General features: G+C 41.3%; 2 protein-coding genes across 3 annotated transcripts in view; both read right to left on the minus strand.

Moving 5' to 3' along the window:
- Positions 1–1,030: 1,030 nt before the first annotated feature.
- BLOC1S4 (biogenesis of lysosomal organelles complex 1 subunit 4) lies at positions 1,031–8,029 on the minus strand. Of its 2 annotated transcripts, XM_064705707.1 has the most exons (6): positions 7,775–8,029; positions 7,403–7,474; positions 6,097–6,198; positions 5,284–5,418; positions 3,441–3,535; positions 1,031–2,007 (listed from the first exon to the last, which is right to left on the minus strand). In XM_064705707.1, the coding sequence occupies exons 1-5, from the start codon at positions 7,985–7,987 to the stop codon at positions 3,452–3,454; spliced, it is 606 nt and encodes a 201-aa protein (XP_064561777.1). In that variant the 5' UTR covers positions 7,988–8,029; the 3' UTR covers positions 1,031–2,007; positions 3,441–3,451. The 2 variants fall into 2 exon arrangements, with proteins under 2 accessions (XP_064561777.1, XP_064561776.1); XM_064705706.1 differs by lacking the exon at positions 3,441–3,535 and having other exon boundaries at positions 7,775–8,027.
- A 477-nt stretch (positions 8,030–8,506) lies between these two features.
- PARD6G (par-6 family cell polarity regulator gamma) overlaps positions 8,507–26,980 on the minus strand; it is a 65,261-nt gene continuing 46,787 nt past the window's right edge. Inside the window, exon 3 of the mRNA XM_064705705.1 lies at positions 8,507–11,768. Within this exon, the coding sequence (XP_064561775.1) occupies positions 10,909–11,768 (860 nt within the window). The 3' untranslated portion in view covers positions 8,507–10,908. The remainder of the gene's footprint in view (positions 11,769–26,980) is intronic.

Raw genomic sequence — 26,980 nt, forward strand, 5'->3', positions numbered from 1 at the left:
CATGTATTGTCCATTATTTTCAGTAATAAAAATATTTTGGAGAATTTCCAGCATAGAGCTATACTAATTACAGGAACTGTCTGATTTTTATTGGTAATGTGCCTTGAAGATACAGCTCTTTATTTTCCATACAACACTTCAACAAAAATGCCCACTGCAGAATATATGAATTTGCACTCTTACTAATATGAACAATATTGTGTCAAAAATATTCAACTGTATAAACTTGTTGAAATCTTTATTAATATTTCAAACATCGTCTTTTTAAAAGAAACTGCATTTTGGCTCCACACAGCAGAGGACAAAGTTATTTGAGAAGGTGATTCATTTAATTAGAAAGTTGCTCTAAAGAATACCTTTTTTTTCATACCAGTGTCAGCATGTTTAAGAGTACTTGACTGCAGCTTTCTGTTGCTGCACTAAGTGTGTAATTTTATTAGATCTCACTGAGGAGGGACAAACCTTCAAGCATTGTTTATGCATACAGTGAAAGGCACCACGCCTTTTAGAAATGCAACTGTTGCTCCAGTGGAACATCTGAATAATGAATTATTTATGAAAGCAAGGAGGATGGGACGGGAGCCCTGCTTCAAAGTCATATCTGTTTCTTTCTGCATGTTTATGTGATTATTTTCCTATGTTAAAATTCAGGTAAGTTTTACATCAGAACTACTTTTAGAGCCTACTAACTTTGACTTGAAAATCTTTGCTTTAAATTTTAATAAATGTTGCTTCAGATACATTTAAGATGTTTAGAACCCAATTCCCGCTGGTCTTTAGAGACAAGATCTATTAATATATAATCTCTGCTGTGCAACTACATACCTGTTTTGTGCGTGCAACATGCAATCTAGAGAAATATTGTTTCTCTAAAGCATTCCTCCCAGACTTGTATTTTGAGTATTCTAGTGAGTTACACTGGCAACAGAGCAGCAGAGATAAAACTTGTTCAGAGGAATACATCAATTTATGATTAACACCTGCTAGGTGGGTAAATACTGTCCAGTGAAATGCAAGACCACAACAGGGGTTAGCCAGCTATTATTTTATTGATAATACAAATTGCAATCAGCGTGGGAAACCTCAGTATCCACAGAGAGTTGTGAAGGAAAAGCAATCTGGTCAGGTACCTGACTGAAGTTCAGTCGAGGGTCATCCCTCCCCAACTTAGGTACTTGTTCCTTTTGACAGCAGGTTTTATACATCTATATCTCTCTATATATAAATTTATTTCACGTCCACCTGGTTACACATCAAACAATACAAGGATGCAATAATTAAAAGTCTGGGTCACTGGGACCTGAGGATCATCAGTGGGGTAGGATGTTTGCTTTATGAACTAGGACTACATCACATGGCTTGAGCCATGTCCTTGATTCCTGGACGACCTTCCAAGTCCTGCCCCTGCAACAAGTAAATCCCAACGTGGTGCATTTCTCTGTACAAACTGCAGGGACCAGGCTTATACCTTGGAATGGATGTAAAACCTAATGCATAGTTTTTCTTTCAACTCAATCAGCACATTATGAAAAAAGACAAACAAACCCCCTGCTTGCAATATAGCTATTTACATGTGCAGCAGCACAGATATTTATGTGTTAAAAAACTTATATACAATAGTATGTTTCCTATTATTTCCATATTAAAAAAAAGTAATTCAAAAATATTCTTAAATTCCTTCCCCAAAATAATCTGAAAACTTACATGGTGTTTTAGGAAGGCTTTTGAAATAATGTGCACAAAGAAAGATTACCTGAAAATATTGCCTGAAGGAAGACAATGAGAATCAGAATGGCAATATGCCATCAATAGTGCTTAGAAAATGCAGTTGTTCTGAGGTTGGCATTCCTTTTGTTCACTTGGCTTCTCTATTCTGGCTGATTCATATCAATCCCAAAGCAAAAATCATCAATAAGGTGCTTCATTAAGACATGGAAAATAGTCTTCAGTCTTGAAGAGGACTGGAGGTTCATAGAGGGTCTGCTGCTGTCGTGAGGAAGACGATTTCTGCAAATTAGAGAAATTTATTTTTCACCTTTTTCATAAAGCAGTTTAAAACAAAGCCTGCAGAGCTAAAATGCAAAACAAGAAAAGTTTTAAGGCATAATACTCAGTTGGAGGAATTCTTAATCATAGCTCAGATGAGCCTGGCACGTTCCTAAAGTTAGTGAAGAAATGCAGCCTTTGACCATTCCAGCACCTAAAAGGACCCAGTCCTGGAACATGTACGATATGGCAGCACTGCAGGAGCCAAACTGTACCATCCAGCTGATGGGAGAGTCATTGTAACCCTCATCCTTTCCAAGCCATACACCTTTACCTTTTCTGCTCCAGCCTTCAAATTCTCCTCAGCCACTTCTTTTGAGTCAGTTCTGGGCCTGGGTTCTCATTCAGTTACTCAAAAAGTCTTCCTATGGAAACACACCTAGCAAATTATTCTTTCAAGAAGGTTGCTGCTCCTGCTGAGCTTTTTCATATGATACAGTGTTAAAAATAATCTGGTAGTGGACTGGAAAAGAGCTGTTACACTGTTTTTCAGAGACGGTGTACATGTTTCTTTTACATATTAACTGTACAATGTTTTGCTGTATCCAATGGCTCATTGAAAGACAAGGACCACTAGTGACTACTGTGTCAGCCTTGCTGCAACACAATGCCGACACAGGGCATGTTTTCAATGCCTGGCATTAAATAGAATGCTTGAAATCAAGATTTCACTCATAAAATGTTCTTTTCAACTAATAAAAATATTTTGATCAACTGTTTCATAGAGCCCTGTCAGTTTGGAATGAGGAACTTAGTCTTCACCAATAATAAAGTTAGAAGTACACCAAATATCATTGTTTGATAGCCCTGGAGTTTAGAATGGTCTTACAGCACCGAAATGAAGATATAAGTAACCAAACCTACAAAACAAAGTGGAAATTTCTCGATATTCAGTGGAGCTTCCATACGAAGTAAGTACACATTCTCCTGCTATACACAAAATTGCTGATATATTATGTCTAAATTGCTGATATATTATGTCTTTAACTTTACAATACCATTAATTCCTCTAAGTTTGTTTTGTCATTCAAGTTGCAATGAAATTAAAAATATAAACAAAGATCTGATCTATAAACAGTGTGTATTATCAGTGTTCTCTGTATCACAAATTTTGCCAAATGTAAAAGCAACCTTCAAAATCAAAGTTATGATTTTAAAAAACTTTCCTACTCTGTACTGTGCTATCACATAACAATCTGCAAGCATGGGAAACTAAGGTCACAGGTATTCTGTAACTCCTGACATGGATTTAAGAGGTGCTGTATTTGCCTCTGTGCAAAGAAGGAGTAATTTCAATCCAGTGAGGAAACTTATAGGCCGGCACAGTACCCATAATTGCCTAAGTACACATTTAGGATCAGTTATTTTTGCAGCTGCTTAGCAGACATTTTTACCTTTTGAGAGTCTACATTCTTAGTGATATTAGAAGCCTTATAGTACTGTTCTTTACACTGCCTGGTATTCCCAAGGGAAGAACTTTGGGCAAAACCTGAAAGGGAGATTATAAATACACATCTTGAAAAATAAAAAATACAGCCTTTGTGTAAAGAAACAGATACATTTAATTGGAAGAGAATGAGGGTACTTAAGTAAATTAAAATTAGCAGTAAAATGTGAACTACAGCTACAGTGAAAATCATGACATCAGCATAACCTTCTTTTCCAAACATGTATTTTACCATTGATGTATTGAGCTAGTTAAATACCAGGCAAGTGGAGTAATCTCTACAGACATCTTCATTCACCTGTGCTTGTGTTTACAAGTGGAAGTAGGTATCTTACTAGGCAATATCCAAAATCACTTTGGAACAGTAACCTGCCTTTCAGTGAATCAAATAATGCCAGTAAGTTCTGAGTGTTATTTTGTTGCTATCCATAAACAAACTAAGAAACCACTGGAGATGCCCGGTTCACCCTCCTGACACTTTCCAAGGTTTTCTACCTTTTAAATTGCGGAAAAAGTGCTAATTTGACAAAGTGCTCCCATACAACACTAAAAAAGTACTTTCTTTGAACTAGCAAACTTTTCTAGTGAAGACTGTAATTCCTTGGTTAATAACTGTTTATAGAAAAAAATGGAAAATTCTGCTGGATAATCTTCAAGGCAATTTATACAGGTTTTTTGTTTTTTAACTAGCCCATAAAGTGCAACTTTGTGTTGCTGATTTTAAGTTTTTTTAAAGAAATAAATTACAGAACTCCTGAACTTAAACACTAAGGAAAATGAAAGAATGAGATGGAAATTAACTAACTTACAGACTGGACAGTAAACAGCAGTGAAGAACAAGTTCCTGGAATTGAGCCTTAACAAGACAACACATGCTCTTTTTATATGTAGTTTTCTCTGCTGCGATATATACTTGGAAGATGTAGGAACAAATATACTCCAAAAGCCACAAACTTCTTCCTCTCCACTTCTACAAAGCTACTTTTTACATCATTCTTACCAGAACACAGAAAACTGAGTTAGTACAGGATGGATACACTAAAAGATAACATAATCTGTGAGCTGACAAGATGCAAAAGAGTAGAACTTACAAACGGTGTAATGCCAGGTGATGTCAAGAAATATCAGGAATTCAAGTGATTTTTTTTTAACCAAAAGATTATTTTAAACCCGAGGCACAATGCCAGTTCAGTGTTAGGTAGGGCATCTCTGAAATATACCAGAGAGAGTGCTTCAAGCCTTTTGTAAAGGAACAGTCCACAAGGAAAGATGGAGAAAACTGCATCCTTAGAAAGCTACCAAGGTGGTAACATGATTATCCAACTGTGTGCACTGAATACAAATATAACCTTTATTTTAAAAATACTGTGTAGATTAGCTTTAATTTTCTTTTAGGTAACATTTGTGTGGTGATGTTATCAATGCAGAAGGATCCTTGAGCAGTGGATCTCCTCTTCCTACTTGCTTTGCATACCACCAGAGATCAGGGGTGCTTTAGTATAAAGGCTTGTGCATTATGTGCCTGTTTGTGTCCTTCACATTCATTTCTTTGTGTACTCAGCCTTGTTTTGCAATGTTACACAAATCCTTATAAGAAATTAAATTTTTAAGTTTGGTTGTTTCCTTTTTTTTTAAAGAAGCCTGAGAACTCTGTAAAAACCCTAATCAAGTATATTAAAAATGTACAGCTACATTCATACACAGGTGCAACAAACTTATTACTAATTTAATTATCTGGTCTAGTAAGCAGAGCAACTAAGCTGGTCACATGGCAGCAAAACTTTACTTACATTAAGGAAGGATGGCATGCTGATTGTGTGCAAGAGCTTCTTGAAGGTGCTGGGAAAAGCTCCAAGGTCTGTTTCTGCCTTTGCGACCCGTTCTTCCAGTCCAGCTACGCTATTCCCAATCATTTTCACAAAAGCCTGGTGTAAAAAAAAAACCAAATAAATAAATATGACACTTTGCCTAATGACATAAAATAGAATTACGTATTGCAAAAGAGTGGTGAAAGATCCATTGCTTAAATGAGTCATCAAAAACTTCATGCTCAATTTCCCTTCTGCCTATAAGTCCATTTTAATGCTAGAAATTACTTGAGATACTTAAAAGGCTGAAAACCAGGTTAAATCTAATAAAATAATCCTCCTTTTCCAATTTACCTTTCAAATTACTAATTTGGATTTTTCAGAATCTAGACACCTACCTGCCTTTCTACCACCAAAAGAAAAACCAAGGATCTGAAACACAGTCTTGAAGTTTTATTAGGGATCAAGAGATCTCTCAGTCTATTTGTTTCTGAAACTTTGAAAGCTAACACAAAAAACTGCCTTGCTTTAAACAGTCAACGAACAATTTGGTGTTTTTTTTAAATATGTTACAAAAAGATCTAAAACACGTCTGGAATTCCCACAGTCCCCAGAAATTCTTCATAAATGTAGTTCTCTTTATTAACACTGAAGTACTGAACCCAGCATAGACATGGAGAACACAACTCACCTGAGCTCACTCCACATGTGTGCACATACACACACAAATATGCAGACATTGATTTTTCCTTCTGTTAGCAAACAAAATGCATCTAGAAGACAGCAAATACATACCTCTAGTTTGTCAATCTTCCTATATATCTGCCTCATTTCTGTAGCTTTTGTGTAAATTTCAGGTATACTTTCATTGACAACTTGAGAGGAATCACTTCTAATCTAAAGAATGCAAAGAAATAATACAAAAATCAATGAATGAAACAAAATATTTAGTAGATTTTATTCTGGAAACTAGAAATGTGCTCCAATCAACAGCCTACAATTTAGAGTTTAAAAATACTGGAATAAATTAGTATAAAAACACTAGATTAAATTCAATACACTATAGTGCATTAAAATCAGTACACTACACAACTTTTTGTATAGTTTCTTCTTCAAATGCTGAACAAAATGTATTTTGCAGAGACTAATGTTTAGCTTTATACTTATATTAAAAGTAGGCTAATACAATCTCTTCTGAAGTGAGATGGAACATTTTCTAAGACACACTAAAGAAAGAAACATACTAAGCTAAAATTTTGTCTTAAGTTTTACCACCTGTACTTTTCCTCAGGTTTGTTACAAAAGTGAGGCCACAAAAATTTTAGCTTACTGGTATTAAAAAAACCTCAAACCTACCACAGAATTGTGCAGGAAAACCATATGTGCTACACTTTAAAAGGCAGCCTACCTACCAGTGCCAGCTCACAGGAACTTTCCATTCAGTTCACCCATCTAACCCCATGAGAAAAGTGAAAACAAAGCTGCCTTTCTGAAAGGAGGGTCCCCTAAAGACAAATCTAGCTTTGGAGGCCTGGCAACTTGGATTAGATACTTTCATTATAAACCCAACAAAGGATGTCTTTGTGTATTTCCAAGAATAAGCAGAATATCATACTGTTCTTTTAAACAAGAATACAAATACAACTACACAAATATCCAGTTAGAAAAAAATTCTTCACTGAAAGGGTTGTCAAGCATTTAAGCCTGACAAGGGAAGTGATGAAGGTATTTAGGCTGCCCAGGGAAGTGGTGATGGTATTTAAAAGATGTGGCAATTTGGGACATGGTTTAGGGGTGAATATGGCAGTGCTGGGTTAATGGTTGTATTTGATGATTTTAGAGGTCTTTTCCCTACTAAGTTCTATATGATTCAATGATTATATAGCTATATGGACACATTTTGCTCTGACATGAAAGCTTGGTAGTTTTCATCCATGAGTTACCTGATTACCAAAATAAGTCATCTAATTATCAAATGTGTTTTCATTCTGGAACATGCACAGACTAAAGGCTTTTTTCTGTCTGTGTCTTACTTACAAACACCAATTCAACCGTGTTTAATCTGACTTTGAAAACACAACCACATCCAACTTATACGTACCATATCCAGCATTCCTACGAATTCATCCACCCTGGTCAGTAAGTCTTCTAGACTCTTGTCTAAGCTTTCTATCTGCAAAACAGAGGTCACTTAAAGCGCTTGAAAACATACACAGGCACACATTCACAAATCCCTGGCCAGCCTCACAAACAAGACCTCATTTATCGGTCAGACTACAGCGAGTCCCACAGGAATCCCACAGGCTTTTCCCTCTCTCGGCTTCGTTCAGCGCAAGGGACGCGACCCCCGCTACGTCCTGTCCTGCACAGCCCCAGGCCAGGAGCGTGTCCAGCTCCAGAGGGCTGCGCTCCCATGGCACCCCTTCCCTGAGCCGGGAGCTGTGCGGGAGCCCCCGGCCCGGCCCTCGCCCACCTGCTCGCTGAAGAGGCTGCGGTCGGCGAGCAGGTACGCGGAGTAGGCGGCGGCGGTGGCGCTGAGCGACGCCTCCGAGGCATCCTCGTCCTCCGCCTCCCCGAGGCCGGAGGCCCTGCTTTGGCTCTGGGACACGTTCCCGCTGTCCGCGCCGGGGCAGGCGTCCGGCAGCTCGGCTCCAGCCCGGTCACCAGCGCCGGCAGCCGCCGCCATCCTACGTCCCGCTCCCACCGGGATGCGCCGCCCCTCACATGACCGGGCGGGCCGGCGCAGCCGCGCTGCCGGCAGGCGGGGCGGGAGCGGCCCGGCCCCCGCTCTCCGGCGCTGCATACGGAGCGTACGTACATGCGGAGCGAGCCTATGGCCGGTGCCCGGGCTGGGAATCGCGCTTGGCTGGAGGAAACTCAGGCTCCGCCGCCTCTGAGCCGCCCCTGCCTGGCGCTGGGACAAGAGCGGGGCTCCGTCTGCAGGAGCGTTTGTGGAGGATGTGGCCTTTAGCGAGGGCAGGCTTACCGCTGCTCCCTCAGCCCTCCCTCAGAGCCCCCTTCGGCAGCTCAGTCCCACACCCGAGGGGGCCCCGGCCCGCGAAACCCGAGCGGCTCAGCCGCTCTTCCAGGCAGATTCTTCTCATTACGGCGTGAGTTGGGAAGGGAGCTCACTGTGAGTGTACAACATAGCGCCGCTTGCGGCTACGGGGCACTCAAAATAGAAGCTGGCTTGTGTGTGTGTGCTTGTTTATTTTCCCCACGACGATGCTGCACAAAATATTTGCAAGCCTTAAAAGTTGTTTTTTAGATCCAAGTTACTTTTTGGATCCAAGGTTGACACATCAACAGCTGGCTGTTCTGTTTGTAATTTGTACATGCGTGTGAAACAACTTATGCTTCCTCTCTCCTGCGATGAATGAGGTGGAAAGCTTGGATAGATGGTACTGGAACGCTTTCCGTGGACAGCGAGAGCCAGCAGGCTGCGGGCAAAGGGGTGCAGAGTGGCCATCACAGGTCTCCTGGCCTCTTTCCATGGAGCCAGAATTTCCATGGAGCCAGAATCAAAGCCCAGAGGTCTGCAGCTGGCCATGCTGTGAGGAGGGCCGAGAGGCTGTGAGGAGCACCGAGAAAAGATACTGCACTAAAATAGTTGCATAGTTGAAGAGCCACCCAAACTGGATACCTTGTTTTCATAGAGAGGCGAGATACTTCCACATAAAATGCTTGAGGCACACGGAGAAAATACAGAGTACAAGTAAGACAGCGAACATTTTATTGCAGACAAGGTCACATTTTCATCAGTTAACTAAGGTAAAATGAGTAACTTCAGCCAGACAAATCCACTTATTCATAAAAGTAGTCTTATTTAAAGTGTAACAAATTTTTCCAGATAAGATGGTCTGATTGACTGAAGCATATCCAGCTATTAATTTGTTTTACTGCACCAATAATCAGATTTATTTTTTTTAATGAAAACCTTTGGTAAAGTACAAACACAGTTTTGAGACGAACAGGATCAGTGTTCTATTCTTACTGTGCTGGGAAAAATATGTACAGCTCTATAGCTGCTTTGATACCTAGAAAGTTTTAATTAGAGTAAGTGAAAGACTTTTAAAATAAACTCTTAAAGCAAATCTAAAAGAAATAAACTAAGTTCAATGTCCCAAAGATATTTAACCATGAGCAGAAGACTGGTTGTTCCACAGGTATTCTAAATTAGTGACAATTAATTAGTCCACACATCCTTTTTTCCAGCCATTACAGATTCCAAAACGGAATGTAATTTTTCCAAACCAAGACTCCTGAATTTTCATATTCATAAAATATTTAAGAAATGTCTATTCCACCATATAAAAAAAGCTTTCATGTACTACAAAGTTAAAAACAAAGAGCAAATGACACAAGCTAAAAGTAGAAAAATACATTTTAAAACATTTATATTTTGTTCCTTACACTGATCAAGATATAACAAAATATTTTAGATTAGACCACTTTCATAAAACTCATGGTGTTTCCAGAAGCAGACAGGTACTGACTCAACAGTCACTGGTCACTCACTAGTCACCTGGCCACCCAGCAAAAGTGTCTGACCTTCACATATATCCAGTATATTTTAACCTTCTAGAAGTCCTGTGTAGACATTAAGCTTTATTACTGGAGGAGTCCAAAAATAACAGAACTATTCTAAGTTAGGCTTGAGAGTCAGTCAGCACCTCTCCCCTTCGCAGGGCAATCTCTTGTCAAGGATTGCCCCAAAGGTACAGCAAGGACCTGTGTCAGCTCTGAGGCTTGCACGCCTAAAAACTCACATGAACAATGATTTTGAAAAAACAGAGATGATGCGGGAAGGGGGGAAAAAAACCAAACAAATCAAAAAAAGGAGGTATCATCTAATAAATATGGTAAGAGAATACAAGGCGGCAGCGGCGCTGCCCCCGCCGGCCGGCAGGTGGCGCCCATGGCCCGGCAGCCGCGGCCACAGCCGGCGCCGCCCCTCGGGCCGCGGGCAAGGCGCGGCTTTACATGGATATGGATTTCCATCGTTTCCTTTGGAAAATGGGTCTGCGGCGTCTCCCCAACGCTGCTGCCACCGGAATAGGAAACGGCTGCTTTTACAGAGCTCGTCTGGATTAGACATAACGCTGAAAAGACGGTGTAAACAAGTCGGCAGAAGGGCTGGCTGTATGTAACAGAAGACGACGGTATAGCTATTAAGAAGTACTCTCTCCTTAGCTGGTGTTAGAAGAAAACCAGATTCCACTTCAAATAGACATGCCTGTTACTATTAAAATCTAATTCATATATATGCATGTATAAATACATCTACCCATGCTTTCAAACCCGAGTATATAACAGTGCTATGGATAGCCTGTAAGACTGCTTAGGTTTATACCAACTAAAACAAATTTGTGTTCTCGCTTCAGGGCTGGAACATAAACCAGGTTTTGCACTCTGGCTTTCTCCTGACAAATTTTGCAGTGCATGACAGTTTTATGTCTAACTCCAGATGCCACGTTTCCTAGAAAGCAACAATTTTCTGCAACCGTGAGGTCTGTGAATGTTAGCTCCCTGTTTCGTGCACGTGTTGCACGAGTTGATTGTCCCAATTGGCACTTAAGACTGTAAGGACAATTGCAGAAATCGCTACTAAAGTGTAATCACTGTTCCGTCCTCCTCGATACCTCCTCTGGGGATAACCAGACTGTGTCGGGGATCAGTTTTTAAGGAACTGAGTAATTTGTGGAGGTTGCCGTTGCTTTCTCGGCCAGAGCTGTTGTTGAGCACCAGGTCCCTTTGAAGTCTGTGGCTAAGGCTGCTGCCATTGATTCGAGAGAGGCTACTGGAAGTAAGGCTGTGCAGTTTAGGAATGTGTTGTGGCTCCAGACCACCCTCGATGACAATGTCAGCCTCTTCGTCACTCTCCATTTCATCAGGGTGGAAGTTCTGCAGCACGTGGGGTGTAGGCAAGCTATGGTGACTCGCAGTGCTGTCTGTGGACTGGCCAGAGCTACCAGACATCCTACTGCTCCGAATAATATTGTTCCTCTGGTTTGCTGGCTTGACCGTGATAATGAGATTATGGCTGTTGGCGATCATCATGTCTGTGACCTGGTCAAGAGTCTTTCCTGCTACTTCAATGCCATTGACTTCCAGGACTTCGTCATTCACGGCCAGCAAGCCCGTGCTCTCTGCCAAGCCACCAGGAACCATACGGGAGATGAAGATACCGGGAACTTTTTCCAGTCCATGAGGAGTCACCCTTACACTGGTGCCGTCGCGAATATAAAACCCCAAGGGTTTCTCACACCCGTGTCGATACAGCCTCACTCTCCTGTGTGTTTCGGGGAGAATGTCCACATCAATTATGGAAGACACCGGTCTAAAATCGTGAGGCATGCTAATGTTGATGTGGGGACGCCGGCGGAGGTTGTCATTGCGCAGTGTCACCAGAGCCTTCTTCTTCCTTGACAGTGTATTGGTCCCGAAATTGCTGTAGTCCACTTCATCTGAAAGAGAAACAGTACCAATGTATCAAACAGAATAATTCAATCTGCAGGCCATTTTCTTCCTCCAGCTGGTTCAGTGAAGGCACTAATAGCAATATGGAAATAATAATAATACGAAAAAATAATACTAATATGGGGAAAAAGCAAATTAATTCTTCCATTTACTCTAATCTTTGTTTCACTTTATGTCAATCAGCACAACACTCAGAATTAATTAATTATTTACAATAACTCCCCATACTTCTTCCATGTTTTGGAGAAAAGAGACTTCTGATTCTCAGCTCTTGTCAGCTGCACAGAAAGCAGTTTCTTGCTGCAAGCCTGATACACCATCTTGGACGTGAGACTGTATTTTCAGAGCTGGACTGTAATCTTACACATACCTCCCAAGTGGACAAGGAGCATATATGCATTCCTAACCTAAAAGTCTGAATTGGGGAATGTTTTGATACCCAATACAGTGCCTTAACCTTAGGTACAAACATGAAAGCAAGAGTGCAAGAGAGTAGTTAGATATGTTTTCAGTCTAGGCTTTTCTAGTTAAGGGAGTTTTGTTATTATGCATCTCTTGCTACATCACTTTACTCTCTGGAGTATTTTACTTCAGTTCAGCTGAACTTGACAGCAATAAAAAGTGCTAAAAGTGACATTTAACAAAAGGTAGTGTGTAAGCAAGCAGCCTGGCAGAAAGAGAAGCAGGTACAAGGAAACTCCTCTGCTTAGTGTGTGTGCTAAGGATCACAGAATGGACATGGATTCACACCCACGCTCCTGCCTTGAGAGCAAGATTCACAGGAATCTTTCTGCCTTTCTGGGGTCTGCAGTTTAGGGAATTGTTTGAATATTTCAATCTCTGTAGCAGTTATCTCAAGGGCACGTGAAAAGTGATCACCTTTAATTCATCCAAGTAAACTAAGTTATTCCACGTAGGAAGTTAATTTTGTGCTTTGCATAAAAATACTTAAATCATGAAGTTGCTGGTGTACAAATTGCATCACCGCATCTCACAATAAAAAAAATACTGTGCATATTTTAGACATGAACCATGCACTAGCTGGAAAGTTATTTCACCAGGAGTTTAAGCATACTTTTCAGATGAACTAACAGACTTGCAGTTTATTCTCCTGTTGAAGACAAGCAGTACCATACAAAGTACAATTTCAGAACTGCCACTAAGAAAATTGCTTTTCTGACAAATCAATGTTTGAAAGAGTAAGACAATACCTGATAAAGGTTGGAGGAGAGAAAAGGGGGTTAGTAAAAACAATCTTATAATTGCATTTTTATGTCTTGCAAGGTTTCATTTTCAAGTCCACTTTCAAGATGTATTATTGAAAGATTTCAGTTAAGTGACATTAATTATACTAATTAAAGGACACTAAAAAAAAGTGGTCAGTAGCAACCTGACCTAACTGACCTTCCTCAGAGCAGGGTGTTAGATTAGGTGGGCTCCTAAGAGGTGGTTGCTTCCTGTTTAAGTTATACAGTGATCCTACCTAGTCCTTTGGGCTGGAAAAAATTAATTTAAAGACTTCAGAAAGATTATTTCTGCATTTTCCTATAACTTATTTTCACTGGCTATAGTAACTCTGAGGACATCACAAGGCATCTGGAAGGTCATCCTGAAGAAAATATTTCTGTGAAATGAAGATATTCTTTGGACAAATCTGTTGTGTTTAACTCCACATTCACCTCTTCTCTCTCTTCCCAGGATGTTCAGGACTGTACCAGCTGCACAGGCCCTGTTGTGTTATTTACACCAGTGAGGCACAGGACTGGAAGTCCTTACAATCACCCAAACACAAGAAGCTCCCAACTGGTTTCTGGAAGGGTATTCACAGCCAAAACAGTGACTGTAGAGAGATGGCACCTTCTCAAGTTCACCTGGTGAACAGTCAGTGCAGTGACTGCTCTTCTGAGTACAGTAGCCAATTACTGCTGCCAAAGCCAGGTATTATTCCTCTTCTATCAACAAGATCACCATCTACATTCAGCTACTTCTGATGGATGATTCCAAAAGTTCACAACAAATATTTGTACTTGAAAAGTATGGGTGTACAAGAGATATCTTTCATCACCACAGTCTCCAACACTGTGCCCAGCTCACCCCCACAATTCACTGATAAATTTCTGTGACAGTCCTATGAAAACAACTTGGGGCTTCAGATCTAGAATCCAGGTTCCTTCCTTACTTGAAATACAGTGCTGTAGAACAGTACTGCTCTGCCTTAAGGTCCAAGAGAATCTTTATCACAAAATTTTCAGTTTAAGATGCCAATTAAAATTACACATGGGTTTATGCATTTTAGACTGTCTCTAGGAGTACTGGCAAAAAAGCTTAAAACAAAAACTCCATTCCATAAAGACTCAGAAAATTAGGCAGGTCAGTACAGTTCATTGCACTGTAGGTAAAATGAAACACATGCCCTGGTTAGCCATCTATCCCCTGGAAGCATGCAGGTAGCTGTTACATCCCTCTCTCTCTCTGTAAGAATATTAATACTTAATTAGTTTAAGGCAAACTTGCAAAAGTTTTATCAAATAATTCATGTGAGAATATTTGTTGACAAAACTGTTTTCTTTCCCTTAAATTAACAACAACCTAGAGAGTTAATTCTCACAAGATGCAACTTTGTGATAATAAAGTAGCAAAGTCACAGAAGTATGACTTGTATTATGTACCTCCTAACACACATAAGTAATTTTTGAGGCATCTCCCTTGAGCTGAACCACTGCAGGGCACTGGCACAAAAGAAGTGATTGTTTTGTGCTTGTGACCTCCTCACCTGTGCTCAGCCCACTAATCAGTCTCCCCAGATGATTGCCAGCATTCCTAACCTCTGAACAGCTTCAAAACAACCACCCCCTTTAATAACAAAAAGCCCATCTCACCACAAAAATGCTAACTTTTTCCTCCAAACACAAACCAGGCATGAGTAGGGATTACATTACAAGTGATGCAGGTTACCTTCACTGTGGGACCACTGACTATTCTAGGATTTAGTATTACAGGGCTGGACCATGTTAAAAAATGAAGTCCATGTCCTGCTGATGACCAGAGTTTTTATTTTTAAAACAGTGGCCAAGCACTAGTTTCCAACTCTGACTATAAATGGGGTTCTATATGAGGAAAATGAAATCAAATTGTAACAGGTAAAAAACTGTTAAAAGATATTACAGGTTGGAGAAATGAGAGCTAATTTGAAGAGTTTTAAAGAAAAAATACTAACTTTATTTTCTAGAAAAAAATCTGCAGTTCAGAATACATGTTCTTTGACAATACAGGGAATATTACATTACTTGAATTCAAGACAACCCACTCTCTAGTGGTTACATTCACTTGAGACATCACCTTAAAATTAAAAAAAATAGTAAAACCAAACAAAACAATCCTGTAGAACTAAACAGCTACACCCTCAATGTTATTTAGAACCATACTCTTGCTGCAGGAATAAAGAAAACTGAAGTTTAACATAATTAGCTGTTGCTGTGGCAGCAGAAAGTCATCAATCCCTACCAAAATGAAAATAAAATTTCCCTCTTCACAAGGGAACTGGGAGACTTCAGCCAACATAATTCACTTTTATCAGCTGTGGGGTGGTCACAAAAAGGTGACCAGTACTAAACTGCTCAGGTGCCATGTGTATAGCTGAAATGGAAACTGTATCAGTGTATAATTTATGATGACACTCTTTTAATGAAGGTCAGCAACTTGTTAGGTTTTGAGTTTCTCACCATACAGGATTGCAAGCAGGAATGCTGCTTCAGCTAAAGAAATGGACTGTGCTTGATGCCAGGTCTCAGGCAAGACCAGAATGTACCATATGGAACCAGACAGAGCTCATTTTTCATTTGTTGCCATATCAAATTCCCCTTCTGCAGAACAGAAGGGGTCTATAGAAGTTTGCATGTACATTAGCGTGAGAAGTGGCATCAAATGGCACATCTGAACAATGCTTAAAGCACTGAATCTTACAGGGACTCATATTTTCTTATGTCTCAAAGGAGGCCAGACTTAAATGTTACTTGCATACATACAGGTGACAGAGGGAGAATTAGTCTTTTGGGTCTTGAACATGTTCCTCATTTCTTAGAACACACCAGATTATATGAATCATTTTAATCTACAAGATGCAGTGCTTTCAGATAAGATGTACTACAAACTGGACTGATAATCCTGGATAATCACTAAACTTTAACAGACTTGGACTGAATTTTACTTGTTCCCATTATTTGCTTTTGACTGAAAATACTGTTCCTGTAAAAAGAGATGAGGAACATAATTTACCATGGTTGGAGAAGAACTCGTGACCTTTTCTCTCTCTTACTTGAATCTGCAAGCCAAAGCTACACCAAACATACCTCAAACACCTCTGTAGGCACTGAGTAGCCGCTCTTTCCCCCAAAAGCTTCCTTTCTCAGTACATTTGAAGAAACATTTTCTCTATTAATGAGTTACACTAAATCTAAAGTATTTTGACTGAGTCTTTTCTGTTACTATGTGTTTGGTCAGTGAGGAGTTTTTGGGGTTTTTTAAAATTACCTCCTTACCCATAGGGACCTTTCTGTTAGAGCAGATAAATGTACAGATCTCTTCATGCAGAGATGGAGACTGTGCTCATTTTCTTGACAACAGTGATGGTCATGGTTAAAAAAATACCTGTAAAATCTATAACTTTGCTCTTCTAACAATTCTGTAGTCATCCTGTGGCTTTACAGAATACCTTACATCTTGCTAGTGGGCATCACAAATCCTATCGATAAGTCACACAGGACATAACAGCAGAGCATACTGAAGGGCTATTTATAAGGCTAAGAAAACTGCTTAGAGCATTTGGTTGTAGCCAAGAGAGTATTGTATTTCTGTAATTTACATGAAACAAGAAATTATAGACCTGAAAAAACCACCAGGAGCACCACTCCCACTGCTTGGACAGCTGCTTTTCATAGGAACTGCCTGCCAGATAAAATACCAAAGCTTAGCCAGATAAGATTGTATAAACAAGCTGAATTCCACAGAGAAGCAGACTGCCAGGCTCCTATAGGAACAGTTTAGTTTCAGACTCTACATTTTCAGTGTACATGCACTCATGGCTTATTATTTCCTCTGGGAACTGTGGAACGTTAGTTGACAGCCCTGGAAAGTACTTCAAAGACAAAATTACTTCCACTAGGGAGAGCGGCACTTCAGGCAGCTTGGGAAGGAGGCCAATGAGTCATTAATAGTGAAGGGTAACCCCTCCATCCAACAGATCTCTATTACTGAGCATTCAAATTAGCAGCAGTCATAAAGCCACTTCAAGGGAATGTGTCATTTTTAACCCTTCTACCTTTCTGTGTCCTGGCTACAAAACACTGTCCATGTTTGACAGAAACTGCAATCACTTTCTATTTTCTCAGAAAGATCAACACCAGAAGCATTTGTGAAAGCAATCAGACAGCAAATAAGCTGGCAGTCTCTCATTTATGACCTGTAAGGCTGACTGCATGCAAAGGGATTTAAGAGGAAACAGATACAAAATGAACTATGACTTGGGGGCAGGACCAGTGCCAATACTGCTCATCAAGGAGTATTTAATGGCAGGAAAAAGAAGGTTATCTGAATGCTAACATTGCATTGTATGTGTTGCAGGAATATTTAAAAAAAAAATAGCCATACTGCTGCCAGCCACCTCTGGGTGAACCAAACAAAAAAAACCACTCTGTAGATAAAGAAGTTGTAGCTGCTATTCTGTCAAAAATCAAGTAATGTATCCCACACATGTACAGACCCACACATAGATACTCACTCCCTCTCTCCCCTCGTATAACTGTATCAGAAGAAACTGGACATGATCTCATCAACATTTAGAAGACCACCTAAATGTTATAGTTTATCATTAACATTCAACAGGACTTTTGAAGCAGGAACTATGCCTAATAAACTGCAGAATCAGCACTAGAGAGACAAATTTGCCTTCCTACTTAGTAAGTGTTCATTAGTAGGTTAGGATTAAAACCTAACACAGGTGTATAATACAAATGTATCTCTACTTCCAACACATTTATAAACTTGAAATATCCTACCTTCTCTCAAGAAGGTAAATGTTGTTTTGTTCTTTGGTTTAGCGTGTTACAGCGGTCAAAACTAGCATTTCATTAATCTGTCTCTTTACAGTGTCAGACATGGATAAGAAACATTTTTAAGCTGGTTGCCTTGAGGATGGAGACCATCAATTCCTTGGGATTTTAGCCTGTGCTGCTGGCGTGGCCTCCTGCACTTCTCAATTCTTGTCATCAGAGGCCACTGTTCCCTTGCTGAATCTCTTCCTTTCCCAGCAGGAGGCCCTTGCTTTTCACTCCCAGCCCTGCTTCAGTGGAGCAGAAGCATGACCTGCAAGTTCGTCCCATGAAAGAAGTGAGGCCTTTGAAAGAGATGGGTGCTACCAAATATAAGTAACCATCCAGACATGTGCCTCCCAAAGTTATCCTTGTCCTCAGAAATATCAAAACCCAGCTTTCCAAACTGACCCATAAGCCAACTACAGGACTCCAAATTTTACAGTGGATGTGCAGATAGTGATTACTAGAATTTTAAGGGTTTTCTTCCTCTAAGTTTGATATGTGACTTCTCTTCTATCCTAAAACATGCCAGAAACAACAGCTTTTCTCCCATTGCTGCTTTCCACAAACCACATTATGCCAAGACTACGTTATTGCAGCACTAGAAAATTGTGGGGTTAAAGCTTTGACTTCAATGCCAGTTTTTTTTAAAGTATTGGTTACTCTTTCCCACTTCCTGCAGGAGGTCTGTCAGAAGTTGGGAGGAGTCATGTTTCTGCTGCACTTCTCAGATACCAATCATTATGATGTTCGTGCCAGGTCACAGGTGCTGCCCCAGGGAGGTTTTGATGCTGAGCTGGCTTCCCAGGACAGTCAGCAGTGAGGACACCCAGCAGCAGTACTGGATCGGTGATGCATGCAGAGCATCACCTGTAGGCAGCTCTCCTGCTGGCCTGCACCATGTATCCAACAACTCTCAGCAACCATCAACAACTGTATTCATTCAGCTGATGGCACCAAAATGGGAGGCCTATCAATCCTACTCAAAGATGTTTGGGGAGCAAAAAAATCACACTCAAAACCACCCTCCACAACCGATAATTTCAAGCAATCTATTCAGCGAGTTATCATTTAAGATTTAAAGTTATTAAAAAGCAACCTTTAATTATTCTACTTCAGCCACTCCATTTTCCCCTGCAAACACCATCCTATTCAATCAGATCAGACAACTGAGGGGAGCACCATTTGTTCCCTCAAACAGGCACTAAAGGAATCACTTTTTCCAATAGAAAATGTGTATTTGTTATGCAAAACAAAATGAGAGATGAAACTGCAATAACTTGTTAGCCAGTGCAGATACAATAAAAATCTCATTAATGACACAAAAAGTGGTAAATTTTATCAAGTGAATATTGAATACAACAGTTTCCCAATTGGTAGTAAAAAATATTACTTCTTGAACAAGTCTAAAGTGTGCAAGGCATGAATTGCTTACAGATTGCGCCAAAGAGCAAATTCAGGAGAATATAATTCTATTTTTCATAGCTGCAATATTTGGAAAAACCAAAAGTAATAAAAATAAGTTCACCTCAGGATCACATGAATTCAGAATACGAATTTTATACCTCTGAAAAGAAACAAAATTTTTGTCTCATACTAGTCTCAGGAGAAGCTTCAAATGTGGCTTGAAAAAGCAGCACAACATCAAGCAGCATAAAATAAAGGTGGTGTATGTACATGACGAGACTATTTACACAGGCAGAGGTGAAAAGAAATTATTTTTAAGGGCTGCAATACTGAACCTGATCAAAACCATCATCCTACAGACGAAAACATTAAAACACAGCCTTTCCCTCTGTTCAGAGGTAACTTGATCAGCATCAAAGATCATTTCAACAGCCAACAGAGGTGAGGAAGGCAGGATCTCTATTACCCAGCTAACAGAGCTTGTGGCTCACCCGAGGGAACTGAAGCCAGTGTGGTACTTCACACTCCCTTCTGCTACTGCCTGCCACTTATGCCACTTCTCTGCCAGGTGCTCTCCTCCTCTCCACTCTAGGGTGATCCTCCCTCCATAGCTAAAAGCAAAACTGATAGCGATCAAGATTATTTTATTGCCCCGTGCTCAGCTACCTGCTAATCATGTTTCTGTAGCATGCAAGCAGTTTTCCTTTTTGGAAGGAACAGATATCCCAGAACTGGAAGCACTTATTCAAAGGTGGCAAGAGAGACATTCAAAGGCTACAAACATTAAATCTGTGACAAACAAGGATACTACCAAAAAGACTGTTTTCTGTTCTGAAGTAATTCTTTCTCATGCATTCTTTTGCTGAGTAACACCTTATTCATCCCAAGCTAGTTCAGGCAGGCAAGCTAGGAAGTGCCTTTTCACTTATTCTTCAAAATTCCCAGTAAAAATAATTTTTTAAAAAAGTCACTGAACTGTGGAGAAGTTCATATTTAATGAAAATATAACTCTCAAAGAAATATAAGTCTCAAAATCAATCTCTTCCACATACTTTATCCTGGAGTGTTCTGAAGTTGCTACCAGATTTTCTCAGAGAAAGATGTGGTTTTATGCAGTCAAAATTTTTTTCTAAGGTTGTGTTTTGTCTCTTCAAAAAAAAAAGGACACAACAATGTTTTTATAGCTTCACTGTTGTGGTGTGATAATGTCACATACATCCTGCAAAGGAGGGGAGGGAGAGAAAAACATTTGCAGTACTTCTCAAAGCACTTTTCTGGTTCCTGCCTCCAACCCAGCAGATTGTAAATGAAGTCCAGATTCTGCCTCTTATCATGGAATTAAAAAGGCTTCAAAACAAGCGTGGCATAAGAAATTAATTACAACACTTGTCTTTCAAGCCACGACCTCTGGGAGTCTCCCAAACTTCGCTGGCTGCAGTCAGGTTAGTCACAAGACAAACAGCGGCCGCGGCCAGCCCCGACAGCTGCACCGTCTCATCAGCCCCACGCAGCCGCTGCCCCGGATGGCCCGGGCCCTACGGCACTGGCAGGCTCCTGCCTCCACCTGCGGCCTCCCGGATGCACCGGGATGCCCTCCCGGCTGCTGGGACTGTGGGAATCCCAGACAGCTTATCTCCTGTGCTCCAGCGGGGCAGGAACAGGCGGCGCTGCCCCTGCAGAGACACGTTTTCCAGCCCCCCGGGGCCCAGGCTGCAGCAGGCCGGGGCAGGCAGGAGCAGGCCCGCGGGCAGGAGGAGGAGGAGGAGCGGCACGGAGCCCTGGCAGGAGCAGGTCTGAGCCAGCCATCATCCATCCACACCAAGGAGTCCGGCCAGCACAACCCCGTGTGTCCCGCATGGAGATGATGGCGCTGGAAAGGAGCATCAGCAAGTGAAGCAAAATCGTGGGCTCCTCAGGTGGTGGGGGACAAGGGAGGATCACTTCAAAGTGCTGCTGGTGCAAAGCAGAAAAGTTGCAGACACCCACTATATAAAAATATTTAGTGTTTGGTTTTCTAATGCAGACAGAGGAGAAGCAAGGTCAAGGGCCCAGTCTATTACAATTCAAACTGCATCTGTAACACTTCCCCAGGCTGGCGCCACTATTACCCCTCCAGAGGACATGGCTGCTCACCTTGCAAATGGAAATCATCTTCTTCCCAGTTATAAACAAGCAAAAGCCAGGAAGCCCTCTTTCCTGAGGACAGGCTGCAAAGCAGTAAAAGCTGCCTGAAGCATGCAAAGTCAGAATTTTCCTGAATGATCATGAGGCCCGAAGCAAAGGAGACTTTTCTCTAGAGCTCAGTCGCTCCTCCAGAAGCTGCATGCTAGGCAGTGCAGAGCTGATCTGCTCTACAGAGAGAGGCTGGGAAGAAATTCCCACTTGGGAAACAAAATGTCAACCCCATCCCCAGTGCACAGCCACCCCTAGCTGAACACTGCTACTGGTGTACCCTGAGGTCCTGCCACAAGCTAAGCAAAAAAATGTCAGTCCAAGGAGGGCTGCCTCTCTTTGCCCCACGTACACCCTCCCTACAGAGGCAAGGACAAGCTGGCCACCTTGGTGGAGGGAGAGGCTCCCCAATACTTTTTTTTCCCCAGTACAACAGTAGATATTTAAAGAAAAACAAACAAACAAACAAACAAAAACCCCCAAAAAAACGTGATCTCTCAGGCTCTCAGTGTGATAATTATCATAATCCCTGTGGTCTTCACACTCGTTCACATACATGGCACATTTCTGTGTGGCTCCCATAAGCCCTGCTGCTATGGTGGCCCTTACCTGGGGTTCAGCAGCATGTCACCTCCTTGTTTCCTTTGCTGCCTTAACGCCATGAAGCAAGAGGGTTACAGCTATGCCCCCATCCCCCATCCTCAAAACAGAAATGAAGCCTTGACTAACATACAAGAATCATGGCTTCCACTGCTTAAAACAAAATCAACTTGTTACTTGTAATGTTAGATTAGCAAAAACCTTTCCCAACCATCATTAGAAAGCAGGAGGCCCTTAACTCTCATACCCAGTTCTGTCAGTAAAGTGCATGTTTTTCTTAGAAGCAGCTTAAAGGATCATGCTGATTCAGGCAGAAGGATCAGCTGTGTAGAGTTACTGGCTAAGTGATTTCTGTAACATTTTTTTAATGCTGTATTCCTTTCTCCATCACTGGCTATAGCTCCATACCCAATTAGGTACACAAAGTAATTAAAGGCTGCAGCTTGGGCAAACTTTCCCCCTGAGGAGACTCCCCAAGATCTGCTGACACTCACAGCACCTGCATACTTGAGGGGCTTATCCCACAGATGACCACTAACTGGACTGTGAAGTTTCTCTTCTCCTAGAACATTAGGCACTGATCTGCAACTCTGAAAAAACAAACAGGAGGAAAAAAAATCCCAAGTACACCCAAGTACACCACCTATGTTTACACTGTTTAAAACCTGGCTTCTTTCTTCCCACTTTTGAGATGCTCTATCATTATGTGAGTGTGGCAAGCTCGTGGCTGGTGCACTTTTTCCTTTAAAAAAGTGCTTCTTCCTATGAGCACATGATACAAACAAGGGAGTGGCAGACAGGAAGCGATTATTCAGAAATTAAAAAATTAGATCAGGTTCCACAATATCAGAACAAAACATGAGACATGGCAAGTGAAGCTGACATTTACTGGCTCAAATGTAAGAAAACTTTATTTACTAAATAAAATTCAGACCTCATGCAAACATTTTGCCTCCTTAATGAGTATCAGTGTTGGCAGATGTGAGCATTGACATGTCTCCTGGGAGCACCAGTTACTCCATGTATTTCACCAGCAAAGTTACATCAAACACAGAAATACAGACATACAGCTTCTACCCAAACAAGTTTTTTTTAAATGAAAGCATAACTCTGCCAGTAGCAGCAGTAAGTGATGGTACTTCTGCTCATGGTTTGACTGGCAGGGCTGCTCCAGAGATGCTAAACACAGGCACTGCTCAAGTTCAGCCCCCATGTCTGTTGCTAACAATCTCCTGCCACAATGAACGGAGGTTCCCAATGCCACGGGTACACCCAGTATTCGTGCCACTGGGAATTCCCTTAATGATCTCAGTTTTCCTGTTACACAAGAGATAATAACACTGAGTCATCACCACATTTGCCTGTTGATTGTTGGGGGGTAGGGGCAGACACCTACCAGAACCTACAGTTTTCACAGCCTAATCTGTGCTCTAAGTGCACAAACTATGTTAGGACATGAATTTTACTGCAGCTGGAAAATTAAGCTGTGGCCAGACTACTGCTGTACAACTCCTTAGTGTGGAATTGCTCCTCCTGATTTACTACCATTTTAAGTTCCAGAAAAGACACCTTAAAGAAAAGCATCCCACACAAGAGAACTGATTACATAAAGTCCTTTTCATCTGTGAATCCTGAAATGCTAAAAATAAAAGTTTACTGTTCATGGGAGACTAAGCTCCCATTAAAATGGTTAAACTAAAAACCTGGAGAATACATCAGAGGTTACGCAAAGCCCAGCAGCTTTAAAGGAAAGAGGAGGGATTTACAGGGTTCAAAGGCAGGAAAGAACAGATGAGGTATGTTAGGACTTATTTTCATTACACTGCATAGTTTGTTTCCAAGAATGCTTTCAACAGAAGCATCCTCTCCATACAAAAGGCAAGTGCCGGTTGAGCTGACAAGCTTGGACACAAGCTGTGTCCCAGCCCACAGACAGTGAACTGCTACCAGTAACCTTGGCTCACCACTTCTTGTGTCTGCTTCTGAGACTTTTCTCCACCTTCAGTCCCACAGGGGCTCTACCGTGAGCAGCCAGATCACATCTTCACCTCCCATATGGAACAAGAAGGAATTAAAAACTCCTTCTGCTTTCTTTAGACAAAAGCCTAGTGTCCCTTTTCTGTCTTTCCTCACCTCACTTAAATTGCTAGACAGCATTAGGAATTGGCAAGATCTTTAATAATAAGATCAGGCAGCATTACTAAATGCATACTAAATTCCCACAACAGGAGCCAAATGGTGACCAAGACAAGAATATTTATTCAATGATGTGTTCTATCTTCAGAAGAAAAGCATTCCAAGGACATGAAAAGTGAAGACAAATAGCTATATAAAACAAAACAATGGCTCAGACGTAGATGTGATTAAAATGCTTTTTTGCTAAGGTGCTCTTGGTGGGGGGGAATACATACACTCAGCACTAAGTTGTGCTGTATTTTAATAACATGCAAGCTGATGGAACATCTTATTTACAGTTCACCAGCTTGAGAAAGTTTTGCAGCTGCAGTGTAGAGATCAACATTAAGAACCAACAACTCAGTCTCAAGGTTAAGGAAGTTTTCTTTGTGCTTATCTTAAGTGTTATGGACGTGTTTTAAGGTGGCCAAGAACCAAAGCATGGCATCTTTTTGTTCTGTACAAGCATCAGTGCAGGGCACCTCCTGCAGACGCCAGGAAGATCCCAGAGCTTTCTCCCATGCTGAAGGACAGATAGAGAACATCAGAGACAGGTTGAACAAGTTCCAAAGTTAAGGACACCTGTCCTTAGCTTAGCAGCTAACACCACATTAATTCAGGGAGCTGCAGTGAGAAAAAAATAAAATAAAACAGAGAAGTAGAATTTTTTTTTCTGGGCTCCTTTTCCTCCAAACCCAGGCAGACTGTATTTATCTGCTCAGCTCCAGCTTTTCCTTCTGCGTGGATGCAATTTAACAACCACAACACCACGCTAAAACTCTGCACAAGACAGCTCATTTTGCCATTGTCTGTATCAGCTCATTTCACACAAGTCAGGTCTTCGACCGTGGCAAATCAAATGATATGTTAGTTGAAAGGAATCCACTTGAACTCTTACTCTCCACTTTTTAGTACACAGATACAGTACTGAAAGTTTAAGAAATAAAAGGGCTGTGGCTATGAATTACCTGCTTGTCTGTGGAAAAAAAAAATTTGTAAAATCCTGATACTAAGACTACCTGAAGTATAGTAAAAGAGTGGTGAAGCATTCAAGACCAGCTAGGCATCACAAAGATCAAAAAGCCAGTCAGTAGAAGGGAGAATCTCATTTGTAACACATATTTCTCCTGGGAAAGCACCACTGTCCTGTTTGGTTTTATGCCTCTCCTGTCAGATCAGTCAAAGGCCAATGTTAAGTTAACATGCCAGATTTCACATCATCTGCTTGCCCAAACAGCTGGGAAAACTGTTTTAGCTGAGCTCTGCTCTTTTGCTCGCTTCAGATTGTTGTGTTAATTAAAAAGTCTTGCTCTTGTGTTACACAGCCCACAGGAAGTGAGGAGGAGATTCCTAACTTCATAACCACATTAGCCAACAGCTCCCAGCGCTCTCCGCGCCGCTCCGCAGAGCACCAGCGCCGTGCTCTCGGCCTGGCAGCCTGGGGGAGGATGCTGCGTAGGAGACTCCTCACGTTATGCAGCGTCAGCCTGAGCTCCTTCACAATGGGAGCTTTCTGCCAAAGAGCAACATAAAATCCTCCCTAAAACTACAAGCCTGACAGAGTGAATTTCCCAAAAAGAAAGCCAGCCTCGCAGAAATCCTCTCACTAAGCAAAGGTAGTTGCTAGCTGGGGAGTTACTGGATATGAATGTGTCCCCTTTGGGCTCACCCCTAGCCTAACAAGTAAAAATATTACTATTGTCACCTCCAAGCTTAGACTTTAGAATTTCCATCTTGGAAGCACTACAAGGAGTGAGTCACTCTATATACCTTGGCAGCGAGTTGCAGGCCAACAGGGAATATGCAGAAGGAAATAATGTCACCAGTTGGTGAGGCAGCAGCTATGTTTACCAGCCTAAACAAGCTCGTGTCTCAGTACTTTCAGTTAAGTGTGGCCAACAGCAAATCTCCAATTCACAGGTCATAAAACTTCCAGCTCAGAAGTAATTTACTATTTAATATGTCTGAAAATTAGAGATCTTCAAAAGTTATCCCAATCACTGAAGAAGAATACTAGATATTAGAATCACACCAAGTGATGAATTCTTTTGAATACCATGCTGTCCTTGCCTGATCTCTGCAAGGCCTTTAGCAGAGCAGGAGGTTGGGACACTGGAAATGCAGAAGTTCAGAGTGGCTGCCACCTTGTCCTATCTCTGGGAAGCAGGAGGAAGCCTTCACAAACAGGAGCCAGGCATGGTGGCACAGGGCACCCACAGGACAGCAACCACAGCAGCTCAGTACAGGCATAAATGAGGCAGGGAGAAGTCAACCGGATTGATTTTGACAGCCTGAGGAAGGTTTAGGCATTTCAGCAGCTACAGTTGACCATCATCAAGAATTTGCAAGGTGTGACCAAGCTAGTTAGGAAAAAACAAACAAAGCCCCCACCCCAACCCATTTTGTACTGGTAAAACTGAGTTTTGAGGGAGATATCAATAAACAAGGCACTGAATAATTAAGAGAACTGCTTATGTGTCAAGTGAGATGGTTAATACTGTACAAGGTGGAACTTATTTACTAGCTAAGGCTAAGAATAAACTGAGGAATTAAGGGCTCTCAACACATAAGTTTACTCAATGAGCTCTAGCAATTTACACCTGTGCTACCTGAGGAGCAATGCTAAAGACACTCCACTGTGCACTTAAGAAGTCTTTCTTACTTCATGGCATATACACTCTGCACAAGACTTATTCACATCTTGAGCTAAAAGTTGACTTTTATGAAGGGCTAATGGAGATGCATCGACTGCACCT

Source organism: Zonotrichia leucophrys, chromosome 2 (assembly GCF_028769735.1).
Source record: "Zonotrichia leucophrys gambelii isolate GWCS_2022_RI chromosome 2, RI_Zleu_2.0, whole genome shotgun sequence".
Classification (NCBI taxonomy): domain Eukaryota; kingdom Metazoa; phylum Chordata; class Aves; order Passeriformes; family Passerellidae; genus Zonotrichia; species Zonotrichia leucophrys.

What these genes read in the sequence shown, in the direction of transcription:
- BLOC1S4 (XM_064705706.1), bottom strand. Translation starts at nt 7,987, where the DNA reads ATGGCGGCGGCTGCCGGCGCTGGTGACCGGGCTGGAGCCGAGCTGCCG. An exon ending in TCGTAGGAATGCTGGATATG is followed by an intron (nt 6,199 to 7,402) that starts GTACGTATAAGT and finishes TGCATTCTTTAG; the next exon opens with ATTAGAAGTGATTCCTCTCA. An exon ending in GCATGCCATCCTTCCTTAAT is followed by an intron (nt 2,008 to 5,283) that starts GTAAGTAAAGTT and finishes TCTAATTTGCAG; the next exon opens with AAATCGTCTTCCTCACGACA.